Source organism: Lissotriton helveticus, chromosome 6 (genome assembly GCF_964261635.1).
Source record: "Lissotriton helveticus chromosome 6, aLisHel1.1, whole genome shotgun sequence".
NCBI lineage: Eukaryota > Metazoa > Chordata > Amphibia > Caudata > Salamandridae > Lissotriton > Lissotriton helveticus.
In genome coordinates this window covers 1088404745-1088426478 of record NC_136067.1, presented here as the reverse complement: position 1 = coordinate 1088426478, position 21734 = coordinate 1088404745, and the positions used below count along the sequence as shown (strand labels likewise).

The 21734-nt window shown below is 42.3% G+C and overlaps 1 protein-coding gene across 3 annotated transcripts in view; it reads left to right on the top strand.

Moving 5' to 3' along the window:
- Nucleotides 1–21734, top strand: part of LOC144763284 (uncharacterized) — an 87879-nt gene that overhangs the window by 56458 nt on the left and 9687 nt on the right. The window contains exons 4-5 of one of the 3 annotated variants that reach the window (XM_078648743.1): nt 3910–4047; nt 4796–5398. The exons of the other annotated variants lie outside the window; for them this stretch is intronic. Coding sequence (XP_078504869.1) covers nt 3910–4047; nt 4796–5089 — 432 coding nt within the window. The 3' untranslated portion in view covers nt 5090–5398. Of the gene's footprint in view, nt 1–3909; nt 4048–4795; nt 5399–21734 lie in introns of those variants that run through there. 3 annotated transcript variants of the gene reach the window in all.

The following is a 21734-nucleotide window of genomic DNA, read 5'->3' as shown; positions in this document are numbered from 1 at the left end:
GCAACCAAAAAAATACCCTTTACCCAAATACTGAAAACTGACCCTTAACCCTAAAAATACCCCTTTACCCACTAACTGAAAACTGACCCTGACCCCTAAAAATACCCCTTTACCCACTAACTGAAAACTGACCCTGACCCCTACAAATACCCCTTTACCCACTAACTGAAAACTGACCCTGACCCCTAAAAATACCCCTTTACCCAAAAACTGAAAACTGACCCTGACCTCTAAAAATACACCTCTACCCACAAACTGAAAACTAACCCTGCAACCAAAAAAATACCCTTTACCCAAATACTGAAAACTGACCCTTAACCCTAAAAATACCCCTTTACCCACTAACTGAAAACTGACCCTGACCCCTAAAAATACCCCTTTACCCACTAACTGAAAACTGACCCTGACCCCTACAAATACCCCTTTACCCACTAACTGAAAACTGACCCTGACCCCTAAAAATACCCCTTTACCCAAAAACTGAAAACTGACCCTGACCTCTAAAAATACCCCTTTACCCACAAACTGAAAACTGACCCTGCAACCAAAAAAATACCCTTTACCCAAATACTGAAAACTGACCCTTAACCCTAAAAATACCCCTTTACCCACTAACTGAAAACTGACCCTGACCCCTAAAAATACCCCTTTACCCACTAACTGAAAACTGACCCTGACCTCTACAAATACCCCTTTACCCACTAACTGAAAACTGACCCTCACCCCTACAAATACCCCTTTACCCAAAAACTGAAAACTGACCCTGACCCCTAAAAACACCTTTATCCACAAACTGAAAACTGACTCTGAAAGAAAAAAATTACCCTTTACCCAAATACTGAAAACTGACCCTGAACCCTACAAATACCCCTTTACCCACTAACTGAAAACTGACCCTGACCCCTAAAAATACCCCTTTACCCACTAAATGAAAACTGACCCTGACCCCTACAAATACACCTTTACCAAAAAACTGACAACTAACTCTGCACACAACATATACCCCTTAATACCCAAACAGAAAACTAACCCAGAACACTAAACCAACCTCTTTCCCCAAATACTAAATAATATATATATGAGAATATCTATAATTATATATATATATGTTATATATATCTTTATATATCTAATTATAAATATATTATATATATGTAATTAAATGTAATTATACAATTATATTTCATATATATATATTGTATATTAAATTATTATAATATTAGTTATATCTATTTATATCTATATAATTAACATATTTTATTTATTTAACAATTATTTCATTATGAATACCAATTAATTAATTAACATATCTCATTACTTATAATTAATTTACTTCCCACCCTATACCCCTATTAACACACAACCCACTACATAACATAAAAAAGTGAGATGTAACATTATTAACTGTAATTGCATTAATTTAAATAAATGTACAATTACATAAAATATAATTAACATATTTTATTTAATTTACAAATATTTAATTATTCATAACAATTAATTAATTAACATAATTAATTACTTTCAATTAAATTACTTCCCACCCTATTCCCCTATAATCCCACAACCCACTACATATCCTAAAAAAGTTAGATTTTACATATTGAACAATAATTCCATTTATTTAAATAAATTAACAATTAAATTATATATAATTAACATATTTAAGATAATTAACAATTAATTACTTATTCTTACCAATTAATTAATTAACAGATTTAATTACTTACTATTAAATTACTTCCCACCCTAATCCCCTATAATCCCACAACCCACTACATGACAAAAATGATTTAAATAAGCATAATTCTCAAATAAGCTATTACAATAACATATTTACCAATTACATATTATATATTTAATTAAATAGTAATTTAACAATAAATTACATATTAATACCAATAATTATATTTACATATTTAATTAATTAATACCAATTAATATATTTACATATTTAATTAATTAATACCAATTAATATATTTACATATTTAATTAATTAATACCAATTAATATATTTACATAATTAATTAATTATATTTAAAATACTTCCCACCCTATTCCCCTAAAAACCCACTACCCGCTCCTAGAAATTATTATAGTAATATAAATTTTTTTTAATGTATTAATTATTTTTAACATTAATTCTATATAAATAAATAAATAAAATTAATACATTTTGACACAAAATGCTATTATAAAACATTAAAACAGTGTACATTGAACTATTACATATTATATATATACATATTAACATTCGATATCATGAGAGTCGATATTGTGACAGTCGATAACACAACTTTCGATATTTTTTAACTAATAAACATATCGATATTTTTTACTTACGATATTACTTACTCGATATTTTTTATGTCGATATTTTTTACATACATTACAATCGATAAAAAATAAATCGATATTACTTACCTCGATATTAATGCCATCTCGATATTCTCTAGTCGATATTATGTCCAGTCGAAATAAATGACTCGATATTAAGACTGTACACCCCCCAGTAAGTCCAACAGTGCTTTCTTTTGGAACAATGATATTTCCCTAACTTTGTAACAGAGCTTTTTTTTTTCAACCGATTAATTACATTTACTTCCTAAAGAAATTTTTACTCTTTAGTTAAGGTATTAATCTTTTCCATAAATATGTGATAAAAATTAGAATAGCTCTAGGCACAGGGTCCACTCCTGTCTTATGCTTTTTCATCTGTAATGTCTCTGCTTTGGCAATTGACACCAACCAAGTATGCATCCAGATGTTGGTCTAGTATTTTGTAAACGTTAGTATACCACTAGTAGTCTTGTGGGAATTCTATCTTCTATGGAGTCATATACATATTACATAACTATGCATGCACCAGAAAATTGGATGTTGGTGCTGATAGGCAGGTTGGACCTTACTTACACCTCAGTCACAGAACTCTGAGGAACCCACAATTCACTGAACGACAACCTATATGGGCTCAGTCATTGGTCAAATATTCAATTATCACACTCCTGAACCCCAATACCAAGATGCCCAATGCTTTTATTACACAATCCATAACCTAAGTAACCCCCTTTTGCTCACTCACTCGTGTAAGTCTACAAGACAACAGACACTGAAAATAAACTTCAGAGTCAAAGTGGTACTTCAAAAGCTTTATTTTGTTAGAAGTAAGTAAGTAACATCAATGTTTTTAAGTTGTTCCGTGAAATACGTCGAGGGGCCCACCAGAAAAAATCCAGAGTTAAAAAAGGCTGAATAAAGTAATCAACATTTGTACAGCTACTAGTGCACGATAGGGAAATGTGGGAAATGTCGGAGACCCCTCACCATTGAACGTATACTGGTTACATATGCCTCTTTTTGGTAAGCTCTGGAAATGTCAGCTTCGTAGAAGGAAATCTTCTCATCTGCCGAAAATTAATGACAAAAGTGGTGCACGTTAGACAGTATGAAATACATTTAGGCAAGTTTTATGCAGCCATGCTAAAAAAAAGTTGTAACCTGTAAGCAAACTCGATTCCACAATCCACATACAAAACGTAAATACGGGCCCTTTTATTTTCCAACCTCTTCAGGTGTATGCATTGAACAATCATGTTGCCTCAAAGGCGTCTTCTACTGCGCAACAAGCTGCGAGGTAGCATGTGCAAAATTGGATACATTGATGTACAAAGGTTACATAGTTCACTTCAAATTTCCAAGGACTAGAGTAGCAGTACAGATGAGATGAGCTTGGGTACCATACCATAACAAATGAATGCTAATATGAGTAGTGACTCTGCTGTACTATGCAATGTGGACTACTACTGATTACGTACGTTGTACTTAACTGTTTTGCAGAACTCCATTCTTGGTGAACAAGTACAATGGGGGCTGTGCATCCATCTAAAAAGGTGTACTTATTTTTATAGGTGCAGAACCCGTACCATCCACCAGTGCCGACGGGGACAGCGGCGCAGCGTCAGCGATCCCGGAGGGGACAGGAGGATCAGAGGCACCTACACCAGCACCAGCAGCAGTGGGGGAGGAGCCAACAGCGGTGGGCGATGGTAAGTTACATTCAATAGTGATCCGCATTACTTGGTGGGAGGGGAAAACTTCCTCACTGTACTCTGAGAATTAAGAACTTGAAGTTCTACTGGACAATATATGACGCCACCTTTACTTGTCATTACCGTGCTTAGCATTACCACTACAGTAATGCAGGTGGCTGATAGCAGTCGGATGAATGGGTTGTTGTTGAAGCATGGAAAGGGGAAAACACAGCTGCCTGCGTGGTTGGGAGACACACCCAATATCGGTGGTTAGTGGATAGTCTCAGCAGCAGCGGTGTTTTGGTCAAACCCAAAGGCAAGGGAAGGAGGGGACGACTGGATGCATGGGTCGTTGCTGGTGAAACACAAACCAAATAAGGTTTGTTGCGCGATATAAAGAATGATAGTCTCTACTAGACATTTACTACTAGCTGCCCCCTGTTAATTAATGTTAGTTTGAGACTGTTCCCGCCTTCCCGGAAGCAGAGTATATAATATAAAACGAGATATCAAAAAGACAGGTGTTCGTTCGTATGTGTGTGACCGTTGAAGTGCACCCATGCTACTAGGGCAGGCATAATGCCGTGCCAAAAAGTCCAACAAATAAATTATATAGGCCGTAGAATGTTCAAGATAGATGCAACACAATTTTTTGTACTCAGCTTGCTTGCTAGTGCTACTGTGCCACTATGTGTTGAATCAATTTTGTGTTCTTGATTTGCTGGGATTTTGGATTACAACAATTCTGTTTCTTTCTTTATAGTTACTCCTTCAAAACGAACAAGTAAGGATTTGGCAGTCCGGGCCCGGCAGCGGAAACTGCAGGCCATCGTTGAGGCCTACCGCCGGCTGGTGGCTCAGGCCGAGGAGGAGGAGGAGGAAGCGGCGGCAGCAGCTGCTGCCTCTTCCAATGCCCCGGCCCCCAAGCCTGCAGGAGTACGTCGCCGTGGTCAGGCAGCCGCCCGCCGCCGAATTTTTACATCATCGGCGGCCCCCCCACAACATGCGTGCCAATGTAGGTGCCGGGAATTTCAACAAAAGATTCTCCGCCGGGTAGCGAGGCTTGAGGAGGAGCGGGTGAAGCTTGAGGATGGAATAGAGGAGCGGGTGAAGCTCATTGTGGACAAACACCTGAAAGCCCGCCGGCTTTGAGATGGACCCTGTTTGTTTGCCCCTTTTTCAATCCTTTTGTTGGTGGGTGGGATTTGGGTGTTGGGGTTTACATTTAACTTTGAAATTTGGTTGGGGTTAGGGGAGGGTAGGGACAGCTGTGGGGTAAGATTTCATATATATTTTATTTTTGTATCATCTTTCTTTATATTATGTTAAAATAAAAATGAGACACAAAGTTATTTTCCAAAGAAAACATTTGAAGTTCATTTGTGTTTGTTGGGGGGGTGGAGGGGGGACTGTTTCACCAAATAATGTACGTTGTGCAACATCGCAACGTTTAATTGGCCATGCAGGTCAGGGGACAGTGCTTTTGAATAAAAAAATATATTGGCCACATCTTTAACATGCAGACAGATAGATGCGGTAAACCCTCACCGAGTTATATTTGTAGTATTAGAAGAACTACCAGTCTGTCTTGCGTTATACCTCACAGCAAACTTATCTTACCTGTGATTGCTGATGATGAAGTGGGCCGCATTTGTTTCCCAAGACAATGGATAAGAATCTGTTGTTCTGAACTTCTGTGATAGTAGTAGTAGACAGACCCTGCCAGTAGCATTTTGAGACAAAAAGAAAGAGGCAGTCATTTGCGTGATAGACAATGTGGGGGTAGTATAAGTATTAAGTACAATACATTACACGACTGACCCAATACAATTTTGCAACTGCTAAACTGAAACAAAACAATGGTTTTGGGGACTGGAAAGTAAGTGCAAGAGAAGATAAGAAGTTCAACTGTAGTTGTAGTACTCACGTCAACGTCAAACTTTTCTAAATCATAATGCTGTAAACTTAAACCCAAACAATGACGCCAATTCATTACGTATTCGTTGTTTGATGGTAATGGTAAATTATTTGGCATTATACACAGAGCTTGAGTTGGGAAGCAGAAGAAGATCCCGGCCATGCCTTGTTGAAATTACACTATTGTTGCTTTCACCACATCTGCCCCAGCAAGCGTGTGATCAAATTGTTGGTGTATATTTAATGTAACAAACATCGCACCTCAATGAAACCACGCAGCCCGGGGGAAGAGGGTTAGGGTTTGTTGAATGGATGGTTACGGGGGTTTTGGGAAAGGTTTGAGAAAGAAAAACAGTACGCATGTAGACAACAAAAGCAAAACAATGAAGACGATGATTTATGATGTTGAATTTGATCCACTAGCCAATGAATGTAAGGAATAAACGTAGAAACAGGATACGCTGAATATCATTCTTGGTTTCCCGCCATCCAATTGCTTGATGATGATGATTAGTGGTAATGGTGAGTAGATGCTCATAGTATAATAGCAGTGGGTGAAAAAACGTCCAGCCTGTGTTGATTGAAAAAGAAAAGGCAAATACAAAAGAATGTGAATGACCTAAACAAAGTGTATTTGAAATACAGTGAAGATCAAAAAAATAATACAAGCGGAGTAGTCGTAAAGAGAGGACTTTCAGACTGAGGCGGCTTCGATACAATATGTTATGTATAAGTCTACTAGTTGCACATCATTATTAATCTAGAAGTACCAGAAAAGATAGGAGCCAGCACAGAACAGACCCACGACACAGGGTCGCCAGTAACACAAACTGCATTTACCTAACAATTTGACTGAGCCAGAGAAAGGGGCATAAAAATTAAAAAAGCAACCTAGCGTTTTCAAAATTAATCAACAAAATCAATGCCTCATTCTCAGTCACCAATCATACCACTATTGTACTGTACCACTGCACAGTGCACACACATGAAGTAGCCTGGGTCTACTGTGCTGTGCCTCTTATTTGTATTTACCTTGTATTCCACTCCAAGAAACATCGTACATCAATCAGCTCAGATCCAACTGCCTGACAGCGTGCAAAGATATGTGTGGTGTCACCATCATTATCAGGTGTGGCACGTCTAGTCCAACAGCAACAGCAACTCAGTCTACTCTGTAGTGAGTGACTACGAACGATAAATTAAGTCCTGACTGCGCCTGTAGTAGTAGGATCACAAGTACGTAACTAAATTTTATATTATTAAATAACATGGAAAAATTGGCCATCACGTGAGTCTGAAGTTACTAGTATACTTCAATTCCATGCACATTTGCTCAGAGTCAGCTAAACATCCTATGCAATGCATTGCATCATTCATTTAATATACCTGTCTTGCTCTTGTCTTTCACTGTCAGATGATTGATCACAGATGCTGCCGAGCCTTTTAAAAGTAATGACGACGAGTCACAACAAGTTGACTTCAGTTGTGGATGCCTGCTCAAGTATTGACACTGAAGAGTCGTCTATGAATGCCTGCAGACAGAGGTGGTAGCCTTAAGAGTAAGACAGTGATGAGTTGCAGATTTCAAATGATATAGAGGATGGCTGTAGTCATGACTGTACGGTTCACTTGTTATGGAGGGACTGTTAGAGGCTACATTATTGTACTATACTCCATCTACAACATCCAATGTATGGCTGGCAAGATGGAATTGTATTGACTTGAGTGGGAGTCAAGAAGATGGAGCAAGACTCTGAGGAGTGCTGCAGTCAACAAATGCACAGGCGTGCAACTCCAGTAGGTAAATAAAAAGATACAGTGAAAATAAATGCACAGGCGTGCAACTCCAGTAGGTACATAAAAAGAATCAGTGGTGGGGATGGATTTGGTTGTGGTTTTTATTTGCAGTTTAGCACCAGAAAGCCATTGTTAATAAGAAAATAACACAAATAAAGGAAGGGAGAAAGTAACAATTTAAAAGCCTAGTTGTCAGGGAAGAGGAGCTCGTCCTCAAACTCTGTGCGTTCGGACAGAAGTAGGTCATGTAACCCAGTAGTGAGGAGGTCTTCGGCTCGTTTTCTTCATCCTGCTCTGATTCACGTACTTTATAGTCTGGTGGTATGAAGTGTTGATTCATTTTTATCATTGTCAGCCTCTCCACGCTTTTGGGGGAGAGACTAGTCCTTTTCGATGTCACAATGGCACCAGCAGCACTGAAAACCCGCTCAGAAGAGACACTGGCTATAGTACAAGCCAGATACTTTATCGCCAGCCTGCTCAGCACTGGCCACTGTCTCCTTCTTTCATACCAATAGACCAATGGGCTTTGCTCCATGAACACCTCTGTTGTGTCATCCAGATAGGCCTGAACCATCCGCTCAGTGTTCATTGGGGCTCGGCTTTGCTGGTCCTCTTTCCCCTTTGCAACAGCAACGGACTTACCCATCCCTTTCTGTAGAAAAAAAGCAGTTATGCTTTTGGTTGGGTCTGCTGAATCAGATCATGTAGGTGCTGTTTTTGGTACTGTTGGTGCCTGCTGGAAAGCAGACACACTGCTCTCATGCTCTGAAGAACTTGCGTCAGGAGTACTTTGACTGGCCTGGGCTGGCACTGGCAGGCCTTTAAGTAACAGCCGTTCAGTTTCTAAATCATTAGCTTCCGCAGCTATGGAAGTTTTGTACTTGGCAACATCCTCATCTGAAAAAGGAATTACTGCGCTACTGCTGACAAATATTTTGTACCGTGGATCCAACATTGTTGCAGTTATGTTATGTTCACCTGACACAATCATTTGAAGCCTTGCGTTTACAGATAAGCGGTTGGCTAAGGCCTTGGCCAAGGTATATGCATCAACTTTTTGTTTGTCACCTTCGTATGTTTCACAGACCTCCTTCAACTGTTGCTCAAGCATGTACAACAATGGGATGGCTTGGCCCATAGTACAGTCCTCCCTGCTAACTGCACGTGTGAAGACCTCAAAGGGTTGTAGCATCTCTGTGATGCATTTAATGAGGTCCCACTGCCACATCTCAATGGTCAGGGCTTTAAGATTAACAGTAGGATCCCCTAATCTTCTTGACATGACATAAGCATTCAGTGGGATGTACTGCTCAAAGAGACGCTCAAGCATGAAATAAGTTGAGTTCCAACGTGTTGGGACCTCCTGGATCAGTGCTTTGACTGGCAACCTATGCTCTTGCTGAATGACCCGTAGCAGCTTCCGTCCTTTGAAAGAATGGTTAAAGTGCGTGCATATTCTTCTGCAGATGGTCAGTATGTTGCTGACTTTGGCTTCAGTTTTCAGAAAGTCTTGCACGACTAAGTTAATGCAGTGTGCCAAACAGGGTACCCTGAAATAATGTCCTTCTTTCATTGCCTTCACTACATTACTGCCATTGTCGGTGGCAACAAAACCAATCTTAAGGCCTCTTGGTTTCAGCCATTCAAAGACCTTGGTGTTAAACTCAGACAAAATGTTTTCAGCAGTATGACTTTTCTCCATAGCAAACATGGCTACAGTTGCATGTCTGCGCTTATCATTAAAAATCCCAGCAACGTCAAGGAGGCTTGAAGTTAACTTGTCTTTAACACCTACAAAAGAGATCCAGTGTGCGGTGATGCACATGAAATCGGTAGCATCGCAACTGCTCCACATGTCTGTTGTCAGGTGGATACAATGGACAACACTCTGTTGTAAGGCTTTCCCAATCAATTCCAGCACGCCGTGGTGTAGTGCTGGAACAGCAACTCGGGCAAAATAGTAGCGACTGGGAACGTTCCATTTGGGGCAGAGGGTTGCCACTAATTCCCGAAATCCCACAGCCTCAACAAATGAAAATGGGAGAAGGTCCAGTGCCAACATTTTTGCAAGTTTCGCATTGTACAAACGTGCTATTGGGTGGTTCCGCTCGTACTTTCCCTCCTGCCTAAACATGCTAGTAATGGTACGCTGCTTTGTATTTCTTTCAGTTATGCTAGACGGACCACCTTGCATCGCAGACTTTGCACTCCTTGGTGTCTCCAGCTGACTCTGGTGCCACTGGGAAGTTGCTGATGCGGAGGATGTGGACTTTACCACTCCAGTGCTGGCGACAGGGCTCATTTGTGTACCACTCCCAGATAGAAGGTCATCGTCTCCCTCTTCTTCTACCTCCTGGTCAACCATGAGTGGACCTTGTAGCACTGTATCCCCACCAACACCAGTGCTCACATTTTTTAAGCTTGCAAGGTGGTTCTCCCACCTGATTAAGTGTGTTTTTTTCAAATGGGTCGTTTGGCCTCCAGTACCATAGTTTGTACCAATCTTACCACGACTAACATTGACATGACAAATGGTGCATACAGCAATGTTCTCCTGAACTGGGTGAACCGTAAAGAAGTCCCACACTGGGGAGGTAAACTTTTGTCTCCTGCCATAGGAAGAGGAGGACCCACTTCCAATGCCGGATGGACTGGAGGATTGTTGAATTTCCCTATGTGACAGCTCAGTCCTAGTACTGCCACTACCTCCTTCTGTTGAAGTGGCGCTTCTGCTGGATGTCGGATGCTGCCGGGCCTTCGCTGATGAAAAAATGGGAGCTGGTGTTACTTTGGGTGTTGAGTGTGTAGGAGTTATGCGTGCTACCTGCTCATCACTAATCGCAGCATTTCTGGATAGGGTGAAAATGTTGGTCTCTACATCCTCTGCACCAGGAATAACGCTCGTGATGATGACAGTGTCAGACCCGTCTTTATCACCAGCAGTATCCTGCTCACCTACATCGACCTCCATAAGTTCAAGCCTTGCTGGAAACTTCCTTTTTCCTAGCCTGGTCTTGGGATGTCTCTCCTTTGAATGCTCAGATAGTTGTGGCTGCCAATCCTTATCAAGGTCATCGGAAGGGATGCTTGGCGAAGAACTCGATGCACTAACCCTCCTTTCCCTTGGTGAAAGACAATAGATCACCTCCAGAAGTGGCTTCCTCTTCTTCTTGCTCGGAATGAGGCTCTACTTCCTGAACTGCCCCGACTTCGGGAGGAACAACTACTACTATTGCGTGCGGAGATGGTGGTTGTTGTTCTTGAGGAAGTACTATTGCGGGCTGTGGTTCTTCAACAACTACTATTGTGGGATTTGGTTGTTGTTGTTGAACAACTCCAATTGCGGGCGGTGGTTGTGGTTGTTCAACAACTGTTGCGGGCGGTGGTTGTGGTTGTTCAACAACTGTTGCGGGAAGTGGTTGTGGGTGAACAACTCCTATTGCGGGCGGTGGTTGTGGTTGTTGAACATCTACTGCTGGCGGTGGCTGTTGAGCACTTCCATCTTGCGTGGATTGTGTACTACTTTGAGACAGCGATAAGTTTAGTTCAGGCTCAGTATCACTGCTTGCAAACATTAGGCTGGCTACCTCTTCGACCCTCATCATGTGCTTGGCCCTGGGTTGGTGGGTTGCCCCCACTAATGCGGGTGTGCTGGTCCCAGCTTGCACCCCAGACACCGCTGCTGCAGGCGTACCTTTTGGGGTCCCAAAAAAGGTTTTGGGGTCCATACCAGACTTAAGTGACACTTCCTTCTTCTGTTCCTTCTTCTCAGCAACTTTCTTGGTGGTGGAGGACCTGGTAGCTTTCTTAGGGCCCATCTTCTTCTGATGTCAGCACACAGAAGCACAAATTGCAGAGATGTCTGGTCAGATGAGACACACCACACGTGGCGTACAACTGAAGGACGTCCGTCTGGCAGTAGAACGGGCGATGGATGAAAAAACAACCAGCTCCTCCTCAGTCTTTTTTTGTGCACCTACAAGCAAAGAAGGCAGAACAACATCAGTCAAACAAGCAGTAAGCCAACATGAACAATTGAAAGACACACAGGCCAATGTATAAAAGACAAAACAGAAGACTAATATTACCAGTCCAGCACCACAGCTCCAAGCCACATGAAGTCCAGAAAGAACCAATAAAGTCAAGCAGGCCTATATATACCAATATGGACAGAAAAAGGAGGATGCCTGCTGCACATGACAGGTTAATGCAAGGAATAAAAATACCCCATGGCTAAGAGGTTGTAAACCTACACCGCAAAAACACATACAAAGGCATACATTTATTAATACACCCCTGACCAGACAACACATTTTGGAATGCAATGCCATACACACATGCCCTAATGATGTTAATTGAATACACCGAATGGAAACAGCTACATAAAGGCAGCACCCCCGCTAACTACTACCTCTGGGACTCTGGCCTACTGTCAGATCAGACCAAAAGCTGGGAGGCCAATGATAAATGCACAAAGGAAGTACCTACAAAATGGCCGCACCACATGGCCTGGACAACCCCAGCAACATGAAAAGAAAGAGAAAAGAGAAGACAGACAATAAATGCCTATGGGAAAGGGACAATGCTTTGTTTTGCTTCACAAAGTAGCTGCACCGCTGCCCACGTGGTCAGCCCACCCTCAAACCAGAGGACAGACACAGGAATTGTTCCAGGCTCCAAAAACTACAACCAAATGACAACTTCAGTTTTTTTGGGTGCACAAGAAACACATGCAACATTTTCGAGAAACTTTTATGCAACTCGGGACATATTGTTCGCGAGAATGCAAAATCAGCGTGTTCGGCAGCGCGAATGGAATAAAACGTCGTTATCGCGTTCCCGAGCAAGTACATTGAGCGCGCGAACAAGACAAAAAATGTAATGTCGCGTGTCAAGAGTTGATTAACTTTAATGCACCTATGGCTATGAGTAGTAGTACCTCTGCCCTACTGCCAGAATAGTCAAAAACATTGGATGCCTATGGCAAAAGCACAAAGGAAGGACACACAAAATGGCCGCCACCATAGGGCCTGGCCACCAACAACAACATGGAAAAATCACAAAGGATGTATACACAAAATGGCCTCCAACACATGGCCTGGCCACCAACAACAACATGGCAAAATCACAGAGGAAGAATACACAAAATGGCCGCCACCACATGGCCTGGCCACCAACAACAACATGAAAAGAAAGAGAAGGCAGACAATAATGCCTATGGCAAAGGGACAATGCTCTGCTTCACAAAATGGACACACCACACCACCGCCCAAATTGGTCACCCCACCCATAAACAAGAAATCATTACATAGAGGACAGAAAATGGAAGTGGTCCATGCTCCAAAAAGAGAAAACTACAACCAAATGACAACATAACATAAATGAGGACTTTTTGTAGCACAAGAAACACATTAAACATTTTCGGCGTGTTCGGCAGCGCGAATGGAATAAAACGTCGTTTTCGCGTTCCCGAGCAAGTACATTGAGTGCGCGAACAAGACAAAAAATGTAAGGTCACGTTCTCGCACTGTGCGAAGTTACCAAAACTACCCAAGCTGTATTCCTAGGGTTATCTAATGGCAGAAATTGACAGAGTATTTAAACACACCCAAAACCTGAAATACCCCACACATAAAAATAAGATTTTCTACATCAATCCAAGCCATCCATGATGTTCAAATTAAGGGTACACCAACAAAAACAGTTGATTAACTTTCATGACCCTATGAGTAGTACCTCTGGCCTACTGGCAGAGTAGGCCACAAGGTTGGAGGCCTATGGCAAGAGCAAAGTGGCTGGAAACATAAAATGGCCGCCAACACATGGCCAGGCCAACCACAGAAAGTTAATACAATGAACTCAAGCATGCCTACACACTAACTACATGGAGTACTAGGGTCAGCTATTGGCTTAAAAAATAAAAACAATTTTAAATTCCACAAACAGAAATTCCACAACAGACATTGCTATTGCATAATGAACATAATCCAATGCCATCCATGATGTTTGTTTACAAACTGGAATAAAAATTTAAACACAGACTACAGAAACATGATTGGACCCATGGGTACCTCTCTATGTAGCCTGGATGAAATTTAAAAAAAATATACAAGTTGGGACCTCATAAAAGTACAGGCCTCCATCAATAATTTAATTCCAGGATTGAATACTGTAGTTAAAAAAAATCAAATCAAACAAACACAAGTCTACATCATACTCACTCATACATTACACAAACTTACTTGAAAAAGAGAATTCCAAATCCAAAAGTCCTCAATAAATCCAAGAAAAATCAGTAATGCAGCCAACACACAAAGAAAGTGATCCTTCCAGCTCAAAATCCAAAGGAAAGTGAGCACCACATGGACAAAGCACTGGGAGGAGCATGGTGGACAGGAACAGGAAGTTGTAAACTCAAGGGCCCTTCCTCCATCCTCCTTACTCTTCAAAACAAGAGTATAAACAAAAAGAGGACTCCTTCCCCCCCAAAAATACAGCCAAAGGTACAACTTTAAGGTTTTTTTTCATTTTTTTGCTAACCAAAATGGTAATTTATTATGGTTTTGACCTGCTCGCGAGTTATTCTGTGCAAGAATGCAGTTTCTGCGTGTTCGGCAACTCGATCTTACCAACAAGCATCCTCGCGCATACTTATGACGCTATCGCGCATCCAAATGACGGTATCGCGTTCGCACAGTCGCACGGGATTGTGCGAGAGTGTTTACAAACATGGTGGCACACGCGACCGGGAAAAAGCGAACGCAGAACCAAGGTAAGCCATTGCCGCGCACGCGATAATGTTATTCAGCACGCGAGAGCTACGCTACGCACCGGATCGCGGAGTAATCGACAGCTTTGCGTTCTCCGTGGAACGCGGAGTTGCCGAAACTCCGCAAGCTCCGCGAACGGAGCGTAGTTCTTCGCCCAGGGTTAATCTCAAATGACATTACTGATGATTTGTAGCAGCCTGTGTTTTTGGCCAGAGGGTGCCCTCACAAACACTTTAAAATTTGGAAGAGGTGGGCAGATTACCGGGGGCTGGACATGGATCCTCCGCCCGAGAGGGATGCCCCCCCGACGCTGTGATAACTGGAACAATGGTCAACTTGAGAAGTGTCATACCGAACTTGGCATGCTTTGCATAGATTCTTTCCTGTATATGTGCATTGGCAGCAGCGCACTTGGGGGGGGGTGGGGGGGGGGAGGGGTGTTAGTGTTTTAGTATAAGTCTGCTGCAATTATTATTGTCTCCCATTGTTGCTGACGCCTCCGGATCTCGGAGCTCTGCATAATATGTACTTACAGACAAATAAAATCTGTTTTAAAATAATAACATCACTGATGACATCATCCAGTGAATGTGTGTCTTTCTGAAAAATAAACATTTTTTATATATGTATATCTAAAGGTCGATGGAACAATAAATGGGTAAATAAATGTCTAAATGGATTTTTTTTGTAAAATTGATTCTATAACTGACTTATTAAGTGTATCTTAGTGAATACATGTATTAACGAGGAATGTTTAAATATGTAAATATTTGTATCAGTGTGTATAATTGGCTGCATGGGTTGGTGAGTAGCTACATGAGTGTGTATATGGCTTATTAGTTGTTTTTTTGAGTATCAGTATGAGTGTCTGTATGGTTCGGTGGGGGATATTACTTAGCGTATAGATGCATGAATGACTGACTCACTGTTTGTATGTGTTTTGAAGACAGCATGTGTGCAAGACTGTATGGGTGGATGAGTTTGTGTATGGGTGTGTTAGTGAGTGAATTAGTGTCCCAATAGTGTCTTTATGAGTAAGTACATATGTTTTAAACTAGCATATGTGAGTATTGATGTATATAAGTGAGTATATATGAGAGTGAGAGATTGGAAGAGTTCCTGTATAAATAAGTATTTGTTTCTATAAGTGATTGTTTAAGAGAGTAAGTATGTGTATGTTTCTGTAGAAGTAAGTGTAGTGGTGTGTGTATAGCTGTATATGCAAGTAAATGGATGTTTGATAGTTTATTTCCATGTGTGAGTAACTCTATGTGTGAGTGTCGGTGTGTAACAGGATGTATAGATGTATGAGTACATATGATGATCGAGTACATGTATGAGTGACTGTATAGAAATGTTGGTGAATGAGTGGATGTGTATGTAGATGTTGGAATTACTGAATAGGTTGTTGAAACCGGTATTGGTATCTCCATTTTTAAAAAAAAATTATTTTCTATTTTTGAATGTGTGTATCAAAGGTTATATTAGGGTGAGAGGAGGTCTTCCACTCTTTCACAAGGATGATGTCATCAGTGATGTCATTAGTGATGTCATTTGAGATGTCATGAGTGATGTCACTGACCATGTCATGACTGATGAAGTATGTGACGTCATCAGCAGTGCATTGCGGGTGCGCGAGTTATAGTTAACTAAACTAACTATAACGGGGGAATTTCAATGGTTTTGTATGAGTGAAATGTCCAGCTAACAATAACATGTGTGAAACCTATAGTTTTTTTCAGTGAATTTCTAAGGTTTTTTAAATGCTAATTTTTAACTATAATGTGTGTGAAACCTATGTTTTTTTCAGTGAATTTCTAAGGTTTTTTAAATGCTAATTTTTAACTATAACGTTTGTGAAACCTATGTTTTTTTCAGTGAATATCTAAGGTTTTTTAAATGCTAATTCCTAACTATAACGTGTGTGAAACCTATGGTTTTTTCAGTGAATTTGTAAGGTTTTTTAAATGCTCATTTTTAACTATAACGTGGCTGAAACCTATGTTTTTTTCAGTGAATTTCAAAGGTTTTGTAAATGATAATTTTTAAATCTATTAATTGTTATATTTTTTATACTAATTTACTACATTCTTTTAAAGTGTTTATTTTTAGATAATTTATTTTTTAAATTACATTACATATTTTTAATATAAATTGAAAAAAAAGTTTTTAAAAATATTGAAATTGTAATATTTTTTTTATTTAATATTTTTTTAATTTATATATATTTTATATAGCAGGCAATGATATCCTATGGAAGGAAATTCAAGTTACTGGTAAGTACAGTTAAATTTACTTTTCAGGAATAGTAGTGAGCTGAAAGATGCAGCACTGAGGTATCTCCTGATAACAGGTGAGTAAATTGGAATTCGTAGTTCGACTGATTATTGAGGAATTTTTTTAGGTTCCAAAACTCCATACTTAGAAGAATTTCCAAGTGAAACCAGTCAATGTTAGCCTATGGAAGGAAATTCAAGTTGCTGTAAGTATGGTTAGAACTACTTTTCAGGATCATTATTGGTCTGAAAGATACAGCACTGAGGTATCTTCTGATAATAGGTGAGTATATCGGAATTCGTAGTTCGGCTGATTTTAGAGGAATATTTGTACGTTTCAAAAATAGACAGAAACTTTTCTGGTGAAAACCACACAATAGATTCCTATGGAAGGAAATACAAGTTACTGGTAAGTACGCTTAGATTTAGTTTTCAGGGTCCGTACTGGGCTCAAAGATGCAGCACTGACGTCTCTTGTGATAACAGGTGAGTACATGGGAATTCGTAGTTCCGCTGATTTTAGAGGAATATTGTGCTCATTAGTGAAGGAAGGGGGTGCGGCCTGAGGTGAAATGTGTGCAAACACGCCCTGTGGCACGTTTTAGATTGGGGAATTAATTCCTCTTCAATCCTGAGGTCCCCTGTGAGCCAACTAGCTCTCCAGGTACCTCCAGTATGTGCAAGGGAGCTGTGTTGCAGAGAGGTGTTCAGAGGGCACGCCCCCTTTTTACAACACGCTGCAACGCAGCTCCGTGGCACTTAATGGAGGTACCTGTTGGACTAGTTAGCCCCTAGGGAACCTCTGGATTGAAGAGGAATTAATTCCCCAACTTAAAACGCGCCACAGGGCATGTTTGCACACATATCACCTCAAGCACCGGCCCCTACCTTCACCACTGTGCAAACGGGCACCGTAGCGCGTTCTAAGTTGGGGGATTAAGTCTCCTTGCATACTGGGGATCTCTGGAGGCTAACTAGCCCACCAGGAACCTCCAGTATGTGCCAGGGGGCTGCGATGCAGAGAGGTGTAAAAAGGGGTGTTCCTCATTACACCTATCAGCAACGCAGCCCCCTGGCGCGTTTGCAGAGGAAGAACTAATTCCCCTTGCATACTGGCGGTCCCTGGGGGCCAACTAGCCCACCAGGAACCTCCAGTATGCGCCAGGGGGCTGTGTTGCACAGAGGTGTAATGAGGCCCGCCCCTTTTTGCACCTCTCTGCAATGCATCCCCATTGCACGTTTAGAGAGGGGGAACTAATTATCCTTGCATATTGGGGGTCCCTGTGGGCCAACTACCCACCAGGAACCTCCAGGATGCGCCAGGGAGCTGCATTGCAGAGAGGTGTAATGAGGCCACGCCCCTTTTTACACCTGTCTGCAATGCAGTCCCCTGGCGCGTTCACAGAGGGGGAACTAATTCCCCTTGCATATTGGGGGTCCCTGGGGGTAAACTAGCCCACCAGGAACCTCCAGTATGCGCCAGGGAGCTGCATTGCAGAGGGGAGTAATGAGGCCACGCCCCTTTTTACAACACTCTGCAAAGCAGCTCTGTGGCCTTACTGGAGGTATCTGGTGAGCTAGTTGGCCCCCAGGGACCCCCAGTAGTCAAGGGAAATTACTTCCCCCTCTGCAAACGCTCCAGCGGGCGCATTTGCAGAGTGGTGCAGGGAGGGGGCAGGGGTTGAGGTGACAGATTGCACCACTCTGCAACACATCCTCTGGAACCTCCAGTATGCGCCAGGGTGCTGTGTTGCAGAGAGGTGTAAAAAGGGGCGAGGCCTCTTTACACGTCTCTTCAAGGCAGCCCCTAGCGCATACTGGAGTTTCCTGGTGAGCTACTTGGCCCCCAGGGACTCCCAGTATTCAAGGGGAATTATTTCCCCCTCTGCAAACGCGCCAGGGGGAGCATTTGCAGAGTGGTGCCTTTATGTTTTTTTTGGGATCGGCAGTGTACGCTTACCCTGCACGTATCCTGGGATTTAAAAAAATAAATAAAAATGTTTTGGGCCTTGGGGGTCCTTGTGGGACCCCTGAGCAGGCCTTGGGGGTCAGGAACCTCCAGTATGCGCCAGGGGGCTACCTTTCAGAGAGGTGTAAAAAGGGGCGTGGCCTCATTACATCTCTCTGCAATGCAGCCCCCTGGTGCGTTTGCAGAGGGAGAACTAATTCCCCTTGAATACTGGGGTCCCTGGGAACCAACTAGCCCACCAGAAACCTCCAGTATGCGCCAGGGGGCTGCGTTGTATAGAGGTGTAGTGAGGCCCCGCCCCTTTTTACACCTCTCTGCAACGCAGCCCCCTGTTGTGTTTACAGAGGGGGAACTAATTCCCCTTGTATATTGGGGGTCCCTGGGGGCCAAGTAGCCCACTAGGAACCTCCAGTATGCACCAGGGAGCTGCATTGCAGAGAGGTGTAATGAGGCCACGCGCCTTTTTACAACACTCTGCAAAGCAGCTCCGTGGAACTTACAGGAGGTACCTGGTGAGGTAGTTGGCCCCCAGGGACCCCCACTATTCAAGAGAAATTACTTCCCCCTCTGCAAACGCGCCAGGGGGCGCGTTTGCAGAGTGGCGCAGGGAGGGGGCAGGGCTTGAGGTGACGGATTGCACCACTCTGCAAACGTGCCCACTGGCGCATTTACAGAGGGGGAACTAATTCCCCTTGAATACTGGGGGTCCCTGGAGGCCAACTAGCCCACCAGGTACCTCCAGTATGCGCCAGGGGGCTGCGTTGCAGAGAGGTATAAAAAGGGGCGTGACCTCTTTACATGTCTCTGCAAGGCAGCCCCCTAGCACATACTGGAGGTTCCTGGTGGGCTACTTGGCCCGCGGGGACCCCCAGTATTCAAGGGGAATTAATTCCCCCTCTGCAAACGTGCCAAAAGGCGCGTTTGCACCGGTGCTAAAGTTATTCCAAATAGAATGTTGCGGATTTCGATGGAAACTAGGTTTTAACTATAACTACCAATTGTCGCCAGTATGTAATATATCTATATATATATATATATATATTTTTTTCACGAAATGAAAACCAGCACTCCTGCACTTTGGAATTAAGGTTTTATTTAGACACTGTGCAAGCCTACGCGTTTCGAACCAGATGGTTCCTTTTCACGGCAGTGTTAGCAGTCGAAACGCGTAGGCTTGCACAGTGTCTAAATAAAACCTTAATTCCAAAGTGCAGGAGTGCTGGTTTTCATTTCGTGAAAAATTATTCACGGGATCCGGTCCTGGTCCCGAACCTAGCACCAACTTGCGAAGCTGTTCCCTCTGCGACAGGATCGCTCGTGGAAAATATATATATATATATATATGATCAAGGGCGTCCGCCCGAAACGCGTCATACCGCTGTTCGCCGTTTGAAACTGGTGTAATAAATCATCTTGCCTTACTCTTTGGGATTCGCTGGTCTTTGTTCGCCACTGGCTGGAAGTTCAAGATCGTGTGTTTGGATCTATATATATATATATATATACAATTATAGCTCTTCAATACACCCTTGTGGTGCTCTGATCACAGGTCCTGATCGTGTCTTCGTAAATTGGGGACAGTCAGTTGGAGTGTCTGTGATCTGCATTGGTGATGTAGAAACAATAACAGTCAAGGGATTTTCAACTGCCCATTCAGACCCGGTCCCTATTTTGACATCAATGCCCTGCAAACAATGAACCACATGTTAGCAATGGGAGAAATCTTGTGTAATGAACTTCCCAGGACTTTGGGCAGTCACCATGTGTCCTTTTCTGGTCACACGATGAAAATATTGAAGGGAGCATCTGATTTTCACTTTCTAGATTGATGAATAATTAATAAGATGGCTGACACTGAGAGCGGAGTCTTTACTGCCATGGTCTGCTGCCTGTAGGACCCGCTTCCTCCATGCCATCTCTATAGCCCTGTGTTGTACTGGCCTCAGAGTCATCCTGGACAGTCTTTAGAAATTTGACCTCCCTCTTGCTCTCCATTGGAACCCTTTTATAGAGACCTATATAGTTGTTCTGATCCACTACTCTGCAGCTTTGGTGGTGTGCCACTTCATATATGCACTGTTCCATAAGCACAACCCCGGGTGCTTCTTCTGGGGCCAATCTGCCCAGCGCAGTGGTATAATGCCTCTCTTTAATCAGTTATGGTAAGTAGGTCATGATTTCTGTATTTGAATGATTGTGCTTTTAACGTCTCTTTGTACTGTTTGACACCTGGTTGATCTCTGCCTTGAGGGAAGTCTGACTGCAGCTTTAACTAGCACTTGGCTGTCGCTACATGCTGCTCTTTCAAAACCTGGTTCCATCCACCTTTAGTGTTATCACTCCGTATGATATATGACATTAAAGGCCTCATTTATGAGGCCGTGCGTCACTTTTACACCGCCGGTGCGTCACTTTTTGTGACGCACCAGCAGCGTAAAAAACTGTGCCTTGTTGCACCATATTTACAAAGGGGAAACATCCTTTACGACGCAACTTTCACTACGCAGTACCTTTACAACGCAGGTTTTACAACGAAAGTCATTACAACGAATTGCGCTGGGGCGCTGCAGGATAGGGAATAGTTTAATTTACTATCCAAAACCTTCCCTACTATCCACAGGGACTGGAGTTGGAATAGTAAATTAAACTATTCCACTATCCAGCGCCCCCCAACGCAAGTTGTTGTAACGACTTGCATTGTAAAACCTGCGTTGTAAAGGCATGCTATTGTTGTTATTGTTATTGTTAATATAATTTTATATCGCGCCTAATCACCTGCAGGTCTCTAAGCGCTAGGAAAGATGGCAACAGACAATAACATGACAAGGTGAAAGCAGAAAGCGAAGCTGGATTATACTATACTCAAACTTCTGCTAAACAGTAGCGTTTTTAAGCTCTTTCTGAATCGTAACAGATTTTCTTCCCCACGCAGCATCCCAGGCAGGCTGTTCCATAGCTGGGGAACTAACA